A 17858-nucleotide genomic window follows, 5' to 3' on the forward strand; every position below is an offset into this window, starting at 1 on the left:
GGAATAAAATATAAAGACGTGAAAATCCAGCTGCTGTAAAGTTAAGTTTTTCAAGTTTTTTTATATATTGAAATCGGCAATATGCCCTTGACCATTTACATACAAGTTAACACATTTTAGTCAAAGTGCATCAGTACAATATAAAAACATACATCATTATATACATAAATTACTATGTGAAGTGTTCTAACATCATTAACAAAAGAAAATGTATCGACAGCTATGAAGGAATACAAATGATATTTAATGTAATGATAATCTTGTTATCGGACATTTAATGTAACGTAACATTTATTGCCAAACTAAATGGAAAATTTACTCATACCAATTCAAAGCTTTCCGTATCTGTCGAAAGGTCAGCCTATAATCATTAATAACAATAAATTTGATTCAAACGAACTGTCAACATTAATAAGTGCCATTCTAAATGGAATATTTACTCATATCAATTAAAAGCTTTCCGTATCTGTCGAAATGTCAGCCTATAATCATTAACAACAAAAAAGTCGATTCAAACGAACTAGTCAACATAAATAAGTGCCATACTAAATGGAATATTTACTCATATCAATTCAAAGCTTTCCATATCAGTCGAAATGTCAGCCTATAATCATTTATAACAAAAAATTTGATTCAAACGAACTGTCAACATTAATAAGTGCCATTCTAAATGGAATATTTACTCATATCAATTAAAAGCTTTCCGCATCTGTCGAAATGTCAGCCTATAATCATTAACAACAAAAAAAGTCGATTTAAACGAACTAGTCAACATAAATAAGTGCCATACTTAATGGAATATTTACTCATGTCAGCCTATAATCATTAATAACAAAAAAGTTTATTCAAACGAACTAGTCAAACAACATTAACATATAATTGCCTAGAAATTGTGTTGTGTTGTGTTAAATTACACATGTTACAACCAATCTTTGTAATGTACATCGTTCATTAGAATTTATTTCAGTATGTAGCACTTGAAATGTCTTTATTTATACACTGACCGCCTCTGTTGTCAACAATCATACTATCAATTGTGAAATTTCTGATGAAAATAAAAAAAGGATACTTTTTGCTTTGTGAAATATGGCTTGATAATAATGTTAAAATTAGCCTAATAAAATTGATATGCCTCTCCACAATTTAACATTGTCGTACTCATGATATCCACGGGCCGTAATCACACCAAAACACAACATTTCTCTTGTAAATATCAACATTTGTAACCTTGCAAACAAATTTGGGAGAGAGAGAGAGAGAGAGAGAGAGATAGTGTGCTTGGAGTCGATGTTTTGGTCTACTTATCACTTTTGTCAAAGGGTTTACCATTCACAATTGCTTCAAATACCCATTAAGTGTTCGTCATAATCCCTCATTTTTTAAATGTGTATAATTAGACGAACAATTGTTTCGACGTGTTGAACTTGAAAGTATCGCTTGTCAAAATTACCAGTAATTGTTGAATTGATATTATTGATTTTCAAAACATCACCTTATTATGCAGTCCCTTCAATTTACTTGTACAAGAAATTGAAACATATGCTGCAAATTATAAAGACATGTATGCAAGTTTGACTTGTTGCAAAATAAGCAGACCCCACTTTTATTGAACTTTCCTTAAAGTACAAATGAATGAGTCCAAGTGTACCCAGAAATTTAAAATTGATTTGAAATCCTCTTTTTTTAAATTAACTGCATAAAAAGTTAGACGTTTGTGGAGCAAATTTCCTCGATATTTCTCAAACAATTAAATTGGAACTTTTAATCACTATGTCGTCTAGATATACAAGGCATTTTAGGTCTAACATACTCATGAGTTTCGTGTCCTTGAACTTAGCAATTGCATGGCAGAAGCATCCATCATCACCATTTCTGAAGTGTAGATGTGCAAGCCACTTAATACATACCCTATGATCAACATATTCATGAGTTATGTTCTGTTGAACATGGATTAGTTTTTGTCTGGTATTATTGTATGTAAATGATTGTATGATTTGGTTTTACAGCCTAGAGGCTCTCTATTTGTCACGGCCATGAACAAGACGCTGTTGTCACGCACGCTAGCAGTGTTATGGGCGGAGAAAGAGTTTCTTATTGTTCCCGAGGGAACTCGTGATTGGCAGATCTCTAGTCCATTCTTGAAAAGATTTTAATTTTTCTGCATGTATGAATACTTTAATAAAAATAACGAATGGTTTCTGTTCAAGTACATTTTTCTGATACTACAACACAGTTTCTCTTCTAGATTATTATGCTAGGTTATTAACTAAGGCCTGTAACTCGTATCTCTAATTTACTAGAATTATTGTCCTTTTTTAATGAAGACTTTCAGTTTAATTTTGCGTTAAACAATTCAAATCTTGACATCTACTTACAAAATAATATTCAACCAGAACGGAACATTTTAGGAGTCTTCATTTGTCAAAGGTCTTTAGAGTCTTTATTGTAGATCACTGACAGGGGCCCATAACTGTGACCTTTCATTTAAAAAAAAAAGCTCCCTTGTTTGTTTTTAAACTTCAGGTAAATGTATGTGTGCACGAACTCCATGTTTATTTTTCTGTTACATATTATGCAGTTGTTTTCCTAACACTTGTGTCAAACAAGCTTGGAAATTATTTAAAAGAAGAGGTACTGGGATGACTAATTCTAAATTACTTAAATGATTTGTTTAAATAATGGTCGTTACTGTTCCATCATTATATGTTTGATGTCAGTCCTACACTTATATCATATGCTAACACTCAAGAACAATACTACATTTTATTATAGGTCATTTAACTCACTTAAGCAATCGATGGCCATATTAGTCTTGTTTCTCACCAAATGCTGTTCTATACCAATATTGCTGAAAGTAAAAACAAGAGAGCAAAAACTAAACTTTAAGGCTGCTGTAATTAATGGACATTGGATTTGATTTTAAAATGTACACATTTGAAGATAAATGGGATTATAAAGTTACTGCTAATTATCTAACTGTTAAAGATTTCGTTGGTTGGATTCTACTTTATTGAATGCAAAGCCTTCAACGGTATTTACCGGTTCTTAAACAAGGACATTTGTTAAAGTTTTTCCTCAGAAAATAAAAGTCCATTATGCAACATATTTAGTACGGTGGTCCTAAAAATGTTAAAAATGTGCCCCATGGGATCACGTATGAACGCGCCCCAGCGTTTACAATGTGGTTTATCAAGAATTAAAGTGGATAATGATTGATGAGTATATCTGGAACAGCAACGTCACACAGTTTTATATTTGGATTTGGATCTGGATGAGTACGTCGAAGAAATCACTTCTTGTTTTTACTCGACGGAGTGGAGTCCACGATTTAACACTATGGATGTTTTGATACACTGTCTTTGACGATACCTTTTGTTGGAGAGTTTACAATGTCATCACTTATTTTGACTCTATCAGAGTGATTGGAACAAACAGTTTTAACAAAAAACCAAAAAAAAAAAAATGAATCTTTAAAGATGACAGTTTTTTGCTGGAATGTTTCGAGGCACTTGGAATTATTGACATTTTCACTAGGTTATACACCCTGTTTTGATCGATATAGTCCTCGTATTGCTTGGCCCTTATGGAACGTTTAGGCCTTAGTGGCTGAAGGTTGCGTTCAGTGGAAATTGCCGGTACGTCTATCTCGGACTTGTTCTTACTTGTGTAGCATTTCTGTGCCACAACCAGGCTGTCTGGGGCGTGAGTCTCTGGTGATGATCTTTGCGGTAGATCGCTGGACACCCTTTTGGCGGTCAATATCTGTTTAGTTGAATGGGTCCCATACAACACTGGCTTATTCTAGCTTTAAATGGAAAGCGCTAGGTATGCATTTTTGCGGCAATGTAAAGGGCAGTGACTGATGTTTATTCTGAGGAATCTAAGAGTAGAGTTAGCTCGTTTATTATTTTGGTGATGAAGGTTTTCCATTCCATGTCTTCTGATACAGCAATACCGAAGTTGGGGTTTTCTTTAACTCTTTTGAGGATTTCTTTGATTATATTATAGACGCTAGATATGTTATTTGAACTTAGTATACATATTTATTTGCGTCGGATTCTTATCTTACTTTTCTTTTGGAATTTTCTATATTTTGTCCAATTTTTTAGGTTCTAGAATTTTATTTTATAAAGTCGTGCTTTATTCTTAATTATTGATTTGTCTGTTCTCGTGATACATGGTGTTTAGGTCTTAGTTGATTTAATTTTTAAAGGGATGTCTGCGTTGATGGCAGCAGTATGATCGGATTTGAAAGGATCCCAAAGTTCATGGACTGAAGTGATGTTGTTGAACATGGTGGTTATGTGTCCTGATATTTCGACAGTTGTCACCTTTAAGAGATCCAGGTTGGCTTAACACAACAGGTAACAAAGTATGGGCGACCTCTGTGTGTAATGTCTGAGTAAGCAATGACTACGTCATGGTCTGAGATCCCAGGTGCATAATATGTTGATTTGATGAGATAAATGTTTGTAGTTTTCTCCAAAGCGATAAGGTCCTAATGAACAAAAACAAAAACTCCACCCCATAGTGTGCCTCTGGTATTTCTTAATGATTTGTAGTGGTTTGGGAAGACATCGCGTGATTGAACGGTTTTCCATGTTAAATCCCCTTGAGCTAGGATTTGGTCTCGAACACTATATCGGTTTTGATATATTGTAAGGCTGCCTAAACTCAGTGCTCTTTCCACTGCAAAGGCTTCTGTAAAACGAAGATTCTTTTTGTCTGATACGCAGTAGAGGGATGAGGTATTCGTCGCAGATGTGCCGGAGTAGGATCAGTGTCTAGGTGCGCTGGAGTTACTTTGTCTTTCTGTTGGCCTATTGATGTTTAGTGGGCTCAACACAGAGGTTGAGGTAAATGAGTATGTGGTTGATTGTAGTTGATATATGGGATGATAAATGTTTGACGTACTCAATTTATGACTGTGAAAAATGAATCTTGTAATGTTGATGTTGTCGCATTTAAAGCAGAGCCACTGGATGAGTGACTGCTTGGCTACGATGTCATAATCAGCGCTGCGTAGTTCAATGGATTGTGGTTCAGCATAATGCATCTAAGTGTTCCCACTTACAGGCAAATGACAAGGACCACATGGGAAGATCTGTGAATTTTGTACTGGGCCTCGGTTTGCTTAAATGTTGCCACATTAAAGAAGCGACGAAAGAATGTGGGCTCTGTTTTCTGCAGGTTGGGCAGAATCAGCAGACTGGTACATGTGCTTAACTGTTCTGGCAGTTAGGCCGACGAGAAACGATGGAAGATGCTTATAAGGTGGATAATGTTTTGTCTGACTACAGCTGATGACGATATATGTTATTAGCAGCATACCGAGCGTAAATGTTAAACAATTAAGACTGCTTATTTGGCTTTATGTGTATGCCGTGTGTCTCGAGTATGTAACAATGTGGCTTCCAGGCAACGTACCAACACAGTATGGAACGTTAACAGGTCATAATGGAGCTAAGTCGAATTAAAACCAGTGTATTTACGCGTAATTTTGCCGAAACACGCGTTAAAAGTACTTAAAAAATAAATTATATTAAAACAAATTCTCCTGCCAAAAACATGTTGGAATGATCATTACAATGGCGGTCATCTACAAAGGTTGTTTTGGTTAAGACTGGACAAGACCCAGGTTTTATGTAGTTAATTTGGACCTTTATTGCATACTTTTGAACAACTACATATCATTGATTACACGCTTTATTGCAAAGAAACAAGTCTGAATCTAATAAGTAATAGGTAATAACATAGGATATATATATATATATATATATATATATATATATATATATATATATATATATAATGCGTTCCATAGATCAGGGCATGCGTGTTAAATTAATTATCTTTTCTCCTTCTGCACGTCCGCAGTTAAGCGTTCTGACAAATGTCCTTCGGGCACACCGGGCACATGGTGACATCGTCTAAGCCGATGACGAACTGGGGCTTGGAACATCCCTGTTTCGGCATGTTGGGACACTGAATGGCGGGACATACCAACATAGGGTCGCCTGGTGAACAACAACAACAAAGTATGCTGATGGACCTGAATTTTCAATTTTCGAAAGAAAAAAAAATCGAGAAATGATCAAATTTGTTTAAACGATGTTCATGCTTGAACCATTCAACATAACTTACAAAGCATACCTAGTTGCAGCTCAACTAAAACATGGTTAAATTTATTTTGATAGATGGGTTGTTTTTTATAAACAATTGGTAATTTCTTGATATATTTAATATATTTTGGTAATATGCCTTACTTATGTAGGCATACACAATAATTCTACATCGTGGGTAATAGGCGTGCTAGTCTGAGAAAAAAATTTACGTACCGCAAAAATTACTGTCACACATGCGGCATTTTGTGATTCCATCACGTCCAATAGTGAATTCTGGCTTTCGACATCCGTCTGGGATGTCGGCGTCACCGGGGCATTGAATTTGCGGACACACCTCTTGCTGTGAACCTGTGATTATAAATCGGATTTATACGAAACTTTGTTACTGTGATTTCATGCATGTTTCTGCACAGTTACTTTTCATAATGTTTTTATGTACAAGCATCAGTAATGTAATAAAGTAACGTAACGTTTTTAAAATGATTTAATGCATGTTTCTTCACATGCACTTGTCATTACGCTTTAATGTGTAATCATCAATACCGTTCCATTCGTACATAGCTTGTGTATGAGATTCTTGTGCGTACATGCTTAAGTTAAGTTTATGTCTTAAATGTAACACTCGTGTTTATACATTACTTATACAGATTCTCATTCGTTAGTTGATACCTTATACTCGAAATATCGGTTTACGCACAAAACATTACTTCTTTCTTTATGACAAAATGTCACTCACCGCAGAAGCTAGCCCCACACAATGTACAGCGCGTAGCCCCGTCTGAACCGATCATAAACGTATACTTTTGGCAGTCAAAGGGTATCGCAATCGCTGGATCCCACCAGGTTGGACAATCAATTTGCGGGCAAACGTCTATAAAATTTACATGAAAACATCCGTTAAAACGAGTTTTATTTTTAATTAGAATATGAAAAGCGCACGCGCGCACACACAAACTCAAAGTTGTTTGTTTGGAACAAAAGCTGTGAAAGTACACACATGTTTCGAGTACGGCTTGTCTGCTCACAACTTGTTTATTTGTCAGCACTTTTTCAATCAATATTTACACTTTACATAACGTGGAGTTTTTTCTTTTAAACATTTAAAATGCACATTCAAGATTGTACCTTTGCTTTACATTTCGCAAAACATACATTTGTTGTTAAAAAATACGATTATTTGCTCGAAAAGCCGTCGAACAGTCAGAAATATCACGATAGGATGATCGCAACGATCAAGTAGAGGTATTGAATATGATATCAATTTAATAACTGTTTACCCGACGATCGATTCCAAGAGAAACTATTTTATTAAAGTGTATTTAAGTTTATCAATATAAAGTCAAAGTATGTTAAAACTTATTGAAATTATGAGATCCTTAACAAACAACAAGCAAACAAATCAACAACAAGAACAAAACAAAAAAACAACAATAGTCATACATCTTAACATATTTATAATGTTGGCTTTTAACTAAGATTAATTCTGAATAACACGAATTTATCTTAAAGTAACATATGTAAACAAGTCATGGATTGGTTGACTATTTTCTGATGAATACTACTTTTATGTTGTTCTGTATAGTTATTTGTAATAATAACGTGCTCCTTAAATTCTAATTAATACAGTTTTAATATCAATAACAACAGTTATTTTTTAATTAAACATGTATTATGTCTGTCTTAGGTATTTTTCACTCTATACATGATCAACTACTTTATTATACTATAATATGTACACTTTACTTATAAAAATGAGTGCTCATTTTGAATGCTTGATGTTAATCGAAAGCAAGCATTGATTCACAAATGATTAAGTACGTTTTTCCCTCTTATTTCTCTATTACAAATACAATGTGTCGCTAGTATCACACATACAATAACTCTTCAATTATATTTAAGCAAAGTATATATTAATAAACTCACCCCATTCAGGATGATATCCACCTGGCTCATCGGTAGCCAACGTAACCCCAAGGAAAGCACACAGGCACAGAAATTTCATTTTGATGACGTTTGTTTTCGGTTGCTTGTTGTTTGGTGGCAAATGTAAATTTACCCGCAACTTTATACTAGACGATGCAATGACCTATCTGCCAACATGCCTCGAATTAATACTGGTGCTATGTAGCTCAAAGGCAGTTAAACGATTGTAATTAATTGAAATTATGATCGCCTAATTAGTAGGAAAATAATCCTAATATTTGAGCAATATTAGTTACTTATGTCACAAAGTTCGTGGTATTTTGTCGTATGCAAGATCAGCAGTTTATTTATCTGATTTATAATGCACTGCTGAATATATATAATGCCGGAATATACTTTCTTATTATTCTATTTATTGCTTATGTTGTTGATTTTTACAATGTGTTTTCAGTTGAGAATAACACCATGTTTGGTCATCTATTTTAGCAAGAACAACACTGTTTATCCCCGACTACAGACATACGGTTATTATATCGTCCGTCAGTTGTCTCAGTTCCTGTGCGGAACATAACTTAAACGGTAGTCATGGGTTAAAAATAAATAAATATATGCATTTGCGTTATTGGAGAATGCCCTGTTGGATACTTGTTGTTGAATGGCAAACATGAAATGTTATATAACAGGGGCGATTATAAAGCCTTTTTTGTTTTCGCGATATTGCTACTATGTTGGGGTCATGAAATTGTGTACTAGGAAATTGTAATAAAAAATAGTTCTGATAAATTCGTTCTTGCCATAATGCTGTGAATTTTATACTTAATTATAGACGCCATTGCCCCGTGCCTCAAGGTGTCGCCGCATAATCTCGCCATCGGGCATTTAATGTAACGTAACGTAAATAATAACAGTACTTAGTGGAATATTTATTCATATTTACCCACAGCTTTACATATCTTCGAAATGTCAGCCTATAATCATTAATAACAGAAAAACACATGTTTATTCAAACGTACTAGTCAAAGAACATTAACATATAATTCCCGAATGATTCTGTTTTGCTGTATTTAAATGCACATGTTACAGCCAATCTTGGTAACATACATCGGTGACTGTAATTTATTTCAGTAGATTGTGCTCGTGTGGATACGGTCATAGCCCGCTAATAGTGCATTTTGTTTTACAAAGTTTATCTAAATATGTCGACTTGTTTCTATATATTATACGGTTCTGAATTTTCGAATTATGTACTCATTAAAATTAATGTAGTTTTATATGTAATACAAACATATGTTTGTACTCATATACATCATAATTTGATGGCAGCAGGCACAAACAACATGACTGCAAAGCCAACTTCCTTAAATGAATGTAACACATAAGAAGTTTGTTTCCACTGACATCTCCATAACTAGGGTTGTAAGCCGACTACTACATTTTTCGTTAACTCGTTAAACTTCGCAAAGATTGCCTATTTCACATGCGTGTCCAATTTTAGAAATCTTCCAAATCTGTTTACAAAATGTCTTTATATGTTCTAGTTTATTTTGCAAATGTAAGCGAATGCAAGACAAATGATCAAAAACTCAACATGGAACACCATCAAAAAGTTTAGGTTCGGCACCAAATTTTGGTCTGTCGATTAAGTAGAAACAAACACTAGTTGTAGGCATTGTAGAGAAAGTAAATTGTGGTTATAGAAGGATAATTGCCAAACGCCAATTGCTTGCTTATTGCCATATTAAAACCCGTTATTTGTAAAAGTATGCACATAATTGCAAAAACAACACATTCCGGACGAAATGTCAACTAATTTGCAACCCAAGTCTAAACATGCACATTTATATGTATTTAAATGTTATTTATCTGAATACTTGTTACATATTAAATATCCCGATTGGCGTAAACAATTCTCTGGCTTTATTGCAAGGGAAAGAACTTCTAATGTAGGCGTAATTGTTGTTTGTATATTGTATTTTTGTTTGCTGTAGTGAAAAATACAATGTTATATTTTTTTACAAAGATGTGATTTTTACTATTATATTTTTATATGATCCAAATTCCTTGCATCATATACATGTTCATTTCATTTATAAGAATTGCAGAACAATGTATATGTATATTTTGGAAGTTTAAATATTGTGCTACGGTTTATTAAGCATTTTCTTCCACATCTTTCATAGTCGAAAAGGTTAACAAGTAAAGTACCATAGAAATGTCACATTTACTGTTTAGTATAATTATCATATATAATGCTAGTTTTATCAAACGTGCATACTGAAGACAGACATTCCAGTATATTTCAACCAACACAAATTATGTTCCATCACCTGAGACAGTATGATAATTTTGTTCTAAACAATATCCATGTACAATATAACGTTTTTAAAATATAAACAAATACACACTAAGACAAACATGTTTGGTGATATAATTGGACTTACGTTTCTTATACCATACCGTGAATCATTTCCAAACACTTTCTGCAAATATATAAACAATGAAGCCTTAAAAGTGAGATCCTCCATTGGTAACACATTTAGAATTGGAGGGACGGTTGATGCAAAGTTGGTATCAAGGATATCAACATTGTTCGTCATTGTATTGTACAGTTTTTATAATATCAATAGCTACATAATTACAATTAAATGCTACAATTTTGAACATTCTATGTGAATAATTAATTTAAATATATAGAAACGATTAAAATCCAGAAACCGTCAGAAGATAAATTCTTATTAACACCTGCTATGTTACAACCCGTTTTGTAATAAAAACCCGAATTGTAATAATTATTACAAAGTGGGTTGCGATGCATTATTACATTTCGGGTGGTCAGTAACAACCCGTTTTGTAATAAAAACCCGAAATGTAATAGATTTTATCATGTCCATTAAATCAGAGATACAGTCTTTTTTAGAAGTTTTTTTCATGTTTAAATTGTTATTTTCATGTCTAAATTAGTTTAAGAGTAGGTATTGAATGTTTCCCGACCTTTGTTTTTAAAGACTCCATCAATAAATCATGAATGTAATAATTTATTACAAAGTGGGTTGCGATGCATTATAACATTTCGGGTCGACAGTAACAACCCGTTTTGTAATAAAAACCCGAAATGTAATAAATTTTATCATGTTCATTAAATCAGAGATACAGACTTTTTTAGAAGTTATTTTCATGTTTAAATTAGTTTTAGAGTAGGTATTGACTGTTCCCCCGACCTTTGTTCTTAAAGACGTCATCAACAAATCATGAATGTAATAATTTATTACAAAGTGGGTTGCGATGCATTATTACATTTCGGGTCGACAATAACAACCCGTTTTGTAATAAAAACCCGAATTGTAATAAATGTAACTTTGTCAGACAAAGTCCGAGATACAGTCATTTTTGAAGTTATTTTCCAATTAACATAAGTTTTAGAGAAGGTATGGACAATTCCCCCGACCTTTGTTCTTATAGACTCCATCAACAAGTCACGAATGTACTAATTTATTACAAAGTGGGTTGCGATGCATTATTAGATTTCGGGTTGACAGTAACAACCCGTTATGTAATAAAACCCCAAAATGTTATACATTTGCCTATGTCGTATTAAGTCCGAGATGTTGATATGTTTTGAATTTATTTTCAATTTTAAATACAATTTTGATGAGGAATTGACAATTCACCCGACCTTCGTTCTTGTAGACTCCATAACAAAATCATAAATGCAATAATGTATTGCAAAGTGGGTTGCGATGCCTTATTACATTTCGGGTTGACAGTAACAACCCGTTATGTAATAAAACCCCGAAATGTTATAAATTGTCCGATGTCCGATAAAGTCCGATATATAGATTTGTTAGAATATTGTTTCATGTTAAAAAAAATTTTGAGTAGGAATTGAATATTCACCCGACCTTCGTTCTTATTTCATCAAACAAACATAAATGTAATAAAGTATTACTTGGTGGGTTGCGATGCATTATTACATATCGGGATGACAGTAAAAGTTATTCAAACGATCTGCGAAAATATTTTCATATTTAAATATAGCGACTACCCAAATTATTTACGACGACATACATGCGTTTTCAATCTGACTTAATTCGTCGCTCATTGTGCATATATTTGTAAAGCGTCTGTACTTTCAGTTTCTATTACGATGCGAAAAATAAAAATGTCTAAGAGAGGTAGAAAGACGTCCGCGATTGTTGCGCCAAAATATCAGTTGACAGTAACAAAGATATCAGGTAACATCAGTTTTTTTATTTTATTTAAAGTGTATATCATGGACAGTTTCAAGGATTAAAGATGTTATGAAAAATCAGTTTATTTTAGTTAATTATGATAGTTTGCAGTTTTATTGAATCAATACAAGTGTGCAGCTTCAACAGAAGTTAATCAGCAATGACTTTAAGGTATGCACTTTTATAACTCATTTCACCCTATTTCAAGAATGAAATCACCCTATTTTTCAAAATCAACGGGTGAAAACCCCATTTCCCAAATAATTACCTGGGGCACTGTATAAACCATAATATAAACACGAAAATAGCCTTATAATTCCTATGATAGCCTACGAATCTTCGACATAATTCTACGTCGAATACACAGTGTATACTAACTTCTAAAAGTGTAAACGTAATGTTCAAATCAAAGAAAGTAAATTGTAGTCTGTAATCAGCCAGTGCTCATTTTCTAAATAAAAGTAAACACGTAAATGCACTATGGATACTTGTAGAACAAAATAATTAACCCGTTCTTACCTGTAAATTTACTTAAAGCTTAAAAAAATCCTTGCCTGCATACGTTCTGCTCAATAAAACGGGACGTATTTGAGGACTTTGTACCTAAATCACTAGTTGCAATAATACAACTCCCAGCTATTGACTCTCCGCGTCGCTCGTATGTACTAATTAAAGCTCAGAGCATTCAAGAAAAACTACCTAACTCACCTGCTCGTTATCATTGTGTTTAGGTTACAATATACTAAATCAACGTACACACCAACACCCCGGCCAACGTACACACCAACACCCTTGCCAACGTACACATCAACACCCCGGCCAACGTACAAATCAACACCCCTGCCAACGTACACACCAACACTCCGGCCAACGTACACACCAACACCCCGGCCAACGCACACACCAACACCCCTGCCAACGTACACATCAACACCCCGGCCAGCGTACACACAAACACCCCGGTCAACGTACACACCAACACGCCGGCTAACGTACACACCAACACCCCGGCCAACGTACACACCAACACGCCGGCCAACGTACACTCCAACACCCCGGCCAACGTACACACCAACACGCCGGCCAACGTACACACCAACACGCCGGCGAACGTTCACACCAACACTCCAGCCAACGTATACACCAACACCCCGGCCAACGTACACACCCGATCAGTGGAATAAGTGTCAGGATATATGCAGAATCTGGTGTTTTTTCGAGTTATATTTTAGTGAATACAATTAATTAATTAACAAATATGTTAGTGTTTGTTGTTCAGCCCTTTTAAACGCTTTAGGACAGACCGACAGACAAACAAACAGACAGACAGACAAGTTCACTCCTATATACCCCCCCCCCCCCTAAACTTTGTTTGTGGGGGTATAATAAGGTCGTTTTATTTGTCTATTTTTCACATTCAAAATGATTGAAGTGGACATACTAGTATTTGAAAAGTTCGTTATATATTTGAAGACAGATAAATTTGCCATTGATGTGGTTTTGTTGCTTAAAGGGATCTTTTCACGTTTTGGTAAATTGACAAAATTGAAAAAAGTTGTTTCAGATTCGCACATTTTCGTTTAAGTTATGATATTTGTGAGGAATCAGTAATACTGAACATTTACCATGGTCTAATATAGCCATTATATGCATCTTTTGACGATTTAAAAACCTGAAAATTATAAAGCGTTGCAACGCGAAACGATTGAATAATTTGGAGAGTTCTGTTATTGTCGTTTAATTTTGTGAAACTACGAAGATTGCTTATATAAAGTATAAAATACGTCGCTCATACATACTTGGCAGGATGGCCGAGCGGTGTCATTGGTTTTTACTCCAGGACTCCGGGGGTCACTGTTTCGAGCCCTGAATAGTGCTACATTTTTTTCCTTTTTTTAATTTTATTCTTGATTTTTTACTTGAGCTTTTTTGATCCAATGTTTACATTTATCATTATAAAGCATTTAATGACAAACTTCAAAACATGCCAAAATCTGTTAAAAGGCCATAACATAACATGACATAACATAACATTTATTCGGCATTAAATAGCATATTGCAAATTTATAGCCTATACACAGTATGTGTTTGAGATAGCAAAGACATGGTACATGTATTTGAGAAGTACAACACAAAATGATGTATACAAATAGTGGGTAAAACAAAATAGAAAAAAACATGTCAAAATCATTCAAAGAATAGAATCAATAAGTCATTTACATAATACATATATAATTTCGGTGGTGAATTTCATTTCCAAAAAAAAGTTCTCATTGTTTAAATGATCGATTATATTTTCAATGCTGGATACAATTAAAAATTTCAAAATTGTTCAATTACACAGGCTTAGTTAAGTAACATTATTACGTAATGCTTATGATTAAATTACAAAAAATAATGAGTAGATTTATTTAATCATTTAGCATTAAACATATGTTTGCTGTCTCTTTTATGTAGATTGAATATTCTAATTGATAATGATAACAAAACAATTACCTTTAGAATATTCTAATTGATAATGAATACAATACAATTACATTTTCAAATTTTGAAAATCATACAAAGAAGTGATCTTCTTCATTACAAAAAGTCAACATGATATAAAAAAATCGCACAAGTTGATTACTTTTACTCTATCCAATACAGTCATTCGATCACCTTAATATTTTTAACAGTAGGCAAGAGAAAATAATAAACATAGTTAATACGATTCACGTATTATTGTATCTGTTTTAATAGACATACAAAAATGACAGCATATATTTTACACTTCGTGTATTGTATAATACTAAATGTTCTTGGCGGCATGTTTCACAACTGCGTCATTCCGATATGAAACGTCAGTATCGGTATATTATAAAAGACCCACAGTTTCCACTACTGCGTCAAAGGTACCAAAACCATTTCATAAGAAACAAAATAGTATGTGAATAATTAAGTATAATTAATAAAGTATTATTTTTAATATTCTAGAATGCGTGTTCCACCCTGGATCATCTTAGCGAAACACAACGAATTAAAAAAAAAATTGTGGATAATAACTGTGAAAACACATTAATTCGTACAAAAAATCAAATTAATTTATTATCATGAATATAATATTTAATATGTATTATCTTACCCCGCCTGAGAAAATATGAGGCCTTTTCTTGTGTATAACGTTAATAAAACAGATACCTTCCCCTCATTGACTTCTCCATAGAGCATTAGTTATAGACTAGTTAACTTTTAAAAGAAATATTAATTCGAGTTATTCGAGTTATATCCTTTTCGTATGTCATTTTTATTTAAAATTGAGTTAAATATATAAAATAATGTTTATTTGACACTGACATATGTAGAAGACTAAGGGGTTTAATGCATGTGCGTAAAGTGCCGTCCCAGATCAGCCTATGCAGTCCACACAGGCTAATAAGGGACGATGCTTTGCGCCTTTATGATTTTATTCGTTTCAAGAAAGTCTCTTCTTAGCAAATATCAAGTTTAGGCGGAAAGTGTCGTGCCTGATTAGCCTGTGCGGACTGCACATGCAAATCTTGGACGACACTTTACGCACATGCATTAAACCCCCTTTTTACATAGCGTGGCTCATATGTTTTATTGAACATATCGTACTGAAACAGACGCCATGACTACTAGACTGACTGTTCAGGTCTTGTGAAACATTACGTCGGGCCAGTGAACATTCAGTTATGTATACAGTCGGTCTCGTGTAAACTTCACATGTTACTCTAATTGTATAATTATACATGCTTCTGCATTATAAAAATAATTATGAACACTGATTAAATGTTAGGATGTTATATTATTATTATCCTTGATTCAGCAAAAGCAGGGCCTTAAAGGTGCCTTTTCACAGATTTTGGCATTTTTTAACTTATTCATTAAATGCTTTATATCGATAAATGTAAACATTGGATCGTAAAAGCTCCAGTAAAAAATCAAGAATAAAATTAAAAAAAGGAAAAGAACATTGCCCGGACCAGGTTTCGAACCAGTGACCCCTGGAGTCCTGCCAGAGTCCTGAAGTAAAAACGCTTTAGCCTACTGAGCTATTCCGCCGAGTACACTTACATGACGTATTTTATACCTTATATAAGCAATCTTCGTAGTTTCACAGAATTTAACGACAAAAACAGAACTCTCCAAATTATTCAATCGTTTCGCGTTGCAACGCTTTATAATTTTTAGGTTTTAAAATCGTCAAAAGATGCATATAATGGCTATATTAGACCATGGTAAATGTTCAGTATTACTGTTTCCTCACAAATATCATAACTAAAACGAAAATTTGCGAATCTGAAACAACTTTTTTCAATTTTGTCAATTTACCAAAGTGTGAAAAGATCCCTTTAATCAAACAAACATAGTTGTTAATTTTTACTAAGGTTAAGTTGAACAAAAAAAACATATAAAGGTTGTAAATATCAAAGTTGTAATACAACGATATTAATAAAATATTATTTAAAGCTATTGATTACACGGCGTTGTCGCGAATTGACAAGCGAATAATTCAAATCTGTGCTACAAATTGAATATACGATCATTAATTGTTTAATTTTTGCATTGTTACGTTTTCTTTGACTTGAATTTAAAATGAGTTGCACACTGAAGGCATCTTTCAAACTTCCATTCTTAACGTAGTACTAATTGCCTGTTACTTTCAGATACATGTATTAGAGGTTACTGCTATGTTTTTATTAACGGCGTTACTTGGTACACATCGAGCGTAAATTATAGTTTTCAATTATGGCATGTAAATGTGTTTCATCATCCTGAGGTAAGTTAGGCAATTGCAATATAAAGGACCGACATGTTCGTAAAATTGTTCGCAAGTAGCCTACAGTATACCTACATTTCATTAAACACGGAGTACGCATACAATTACTACAGCGATTAAATCAAATAAGTCTCGCTCTGTGAAAAGGGGATTTAATGCATGTGTGTAAATTTTCGTCCATTATTAGCCTGTGCAGTCTGTACAGGCTAATAAGGGGCGACACATTCCGCATGTATATTTTTAATTGAAGAGAGTCTCTTCATGGCAAAAATCCAGTATAGCAATTAAGAGTCGTCCTTGATTAACCGTTGCCGACTTCTAATAGCACAGAGTGGTGCAAACATTTTTTTGTATTAACTCCCGTGAACAACATTGTTTTGAGTAAACTCTGTTTATAAACAATTGTATTCAATAATATTGTTCAATTCTGGATACAAAATGTATAATGCATCAATATTAAGTACCTTTTATTGTTTCGATTGTATATAAAATATTATAATATAAAGTAATAAGAATTTCTAAATTAATTTAGTATTACTAATTCATTCGCTTAATGAATAATCAGTATTTGACCGACGTTAACCTTTACCTAAAAGGAATTTAAAAGATCAAAACTTGTTATTTCTGTAAAAATATCGAAACTGTTTCGCACCTATTTATAGAATGTTCCTTTTTAGTCCCCTCAATAAAATTGTTATATATTTGTTAAATATTGCCTCAGAATCAAAAATCAGTCTTTCTGAAAAGATATTTAGTTTTTTTTATATTTTAAAGCAGATAGTGCTGGACATAATTACACAA

General features: G+C 33.5%; 1 protein-coding gene across 1 annotated transcript; it reads right to left on the reverse strand.

Annotated features, from left to right (window-relative positions):
• Positions 1-5690: 5690 nt before the first annotated feature.
• On the reverse strand, positions 5691-8215 carry LOC127853460 (uncharacterized). The gene is made up of 4 exons (XM_052388009.1): positions 8049-8215; positions 6862-6996; positions 6339-6473; positions 5691-6017 (listed from the first exon to the last, which is right to left on the reverse strand). The coding sequence occupies exons 1-4, from the start codon at positions 8125-8127 to the stop codon at positions 5878-5880; spliced, it is 489 nt and encodes a 162-aa protein (XP_052243969.1). The 5' UTR covers positions 8128-8215; the 3' UTR covers positions 5691-5877.
• Positions 8216-17858: the final 9643 nt, after the last annotated feature.

This window comes from Dreissena polymorpha, chromosome 12 (genome assembly GCF_020536995.1).
Source record: "Dreissena polymorpha isolate Duluth1 chromosome 12, UMN_Dpol_1.0, whole genome shotgun sequence".
Taxonomy (NCBI): domain Eukaryota; kingdom Metazoa; phylum Mollusca; class Bivalvia; order Myida; family Dreissenidae; genus Dreissena; species Dreissena polymorpha.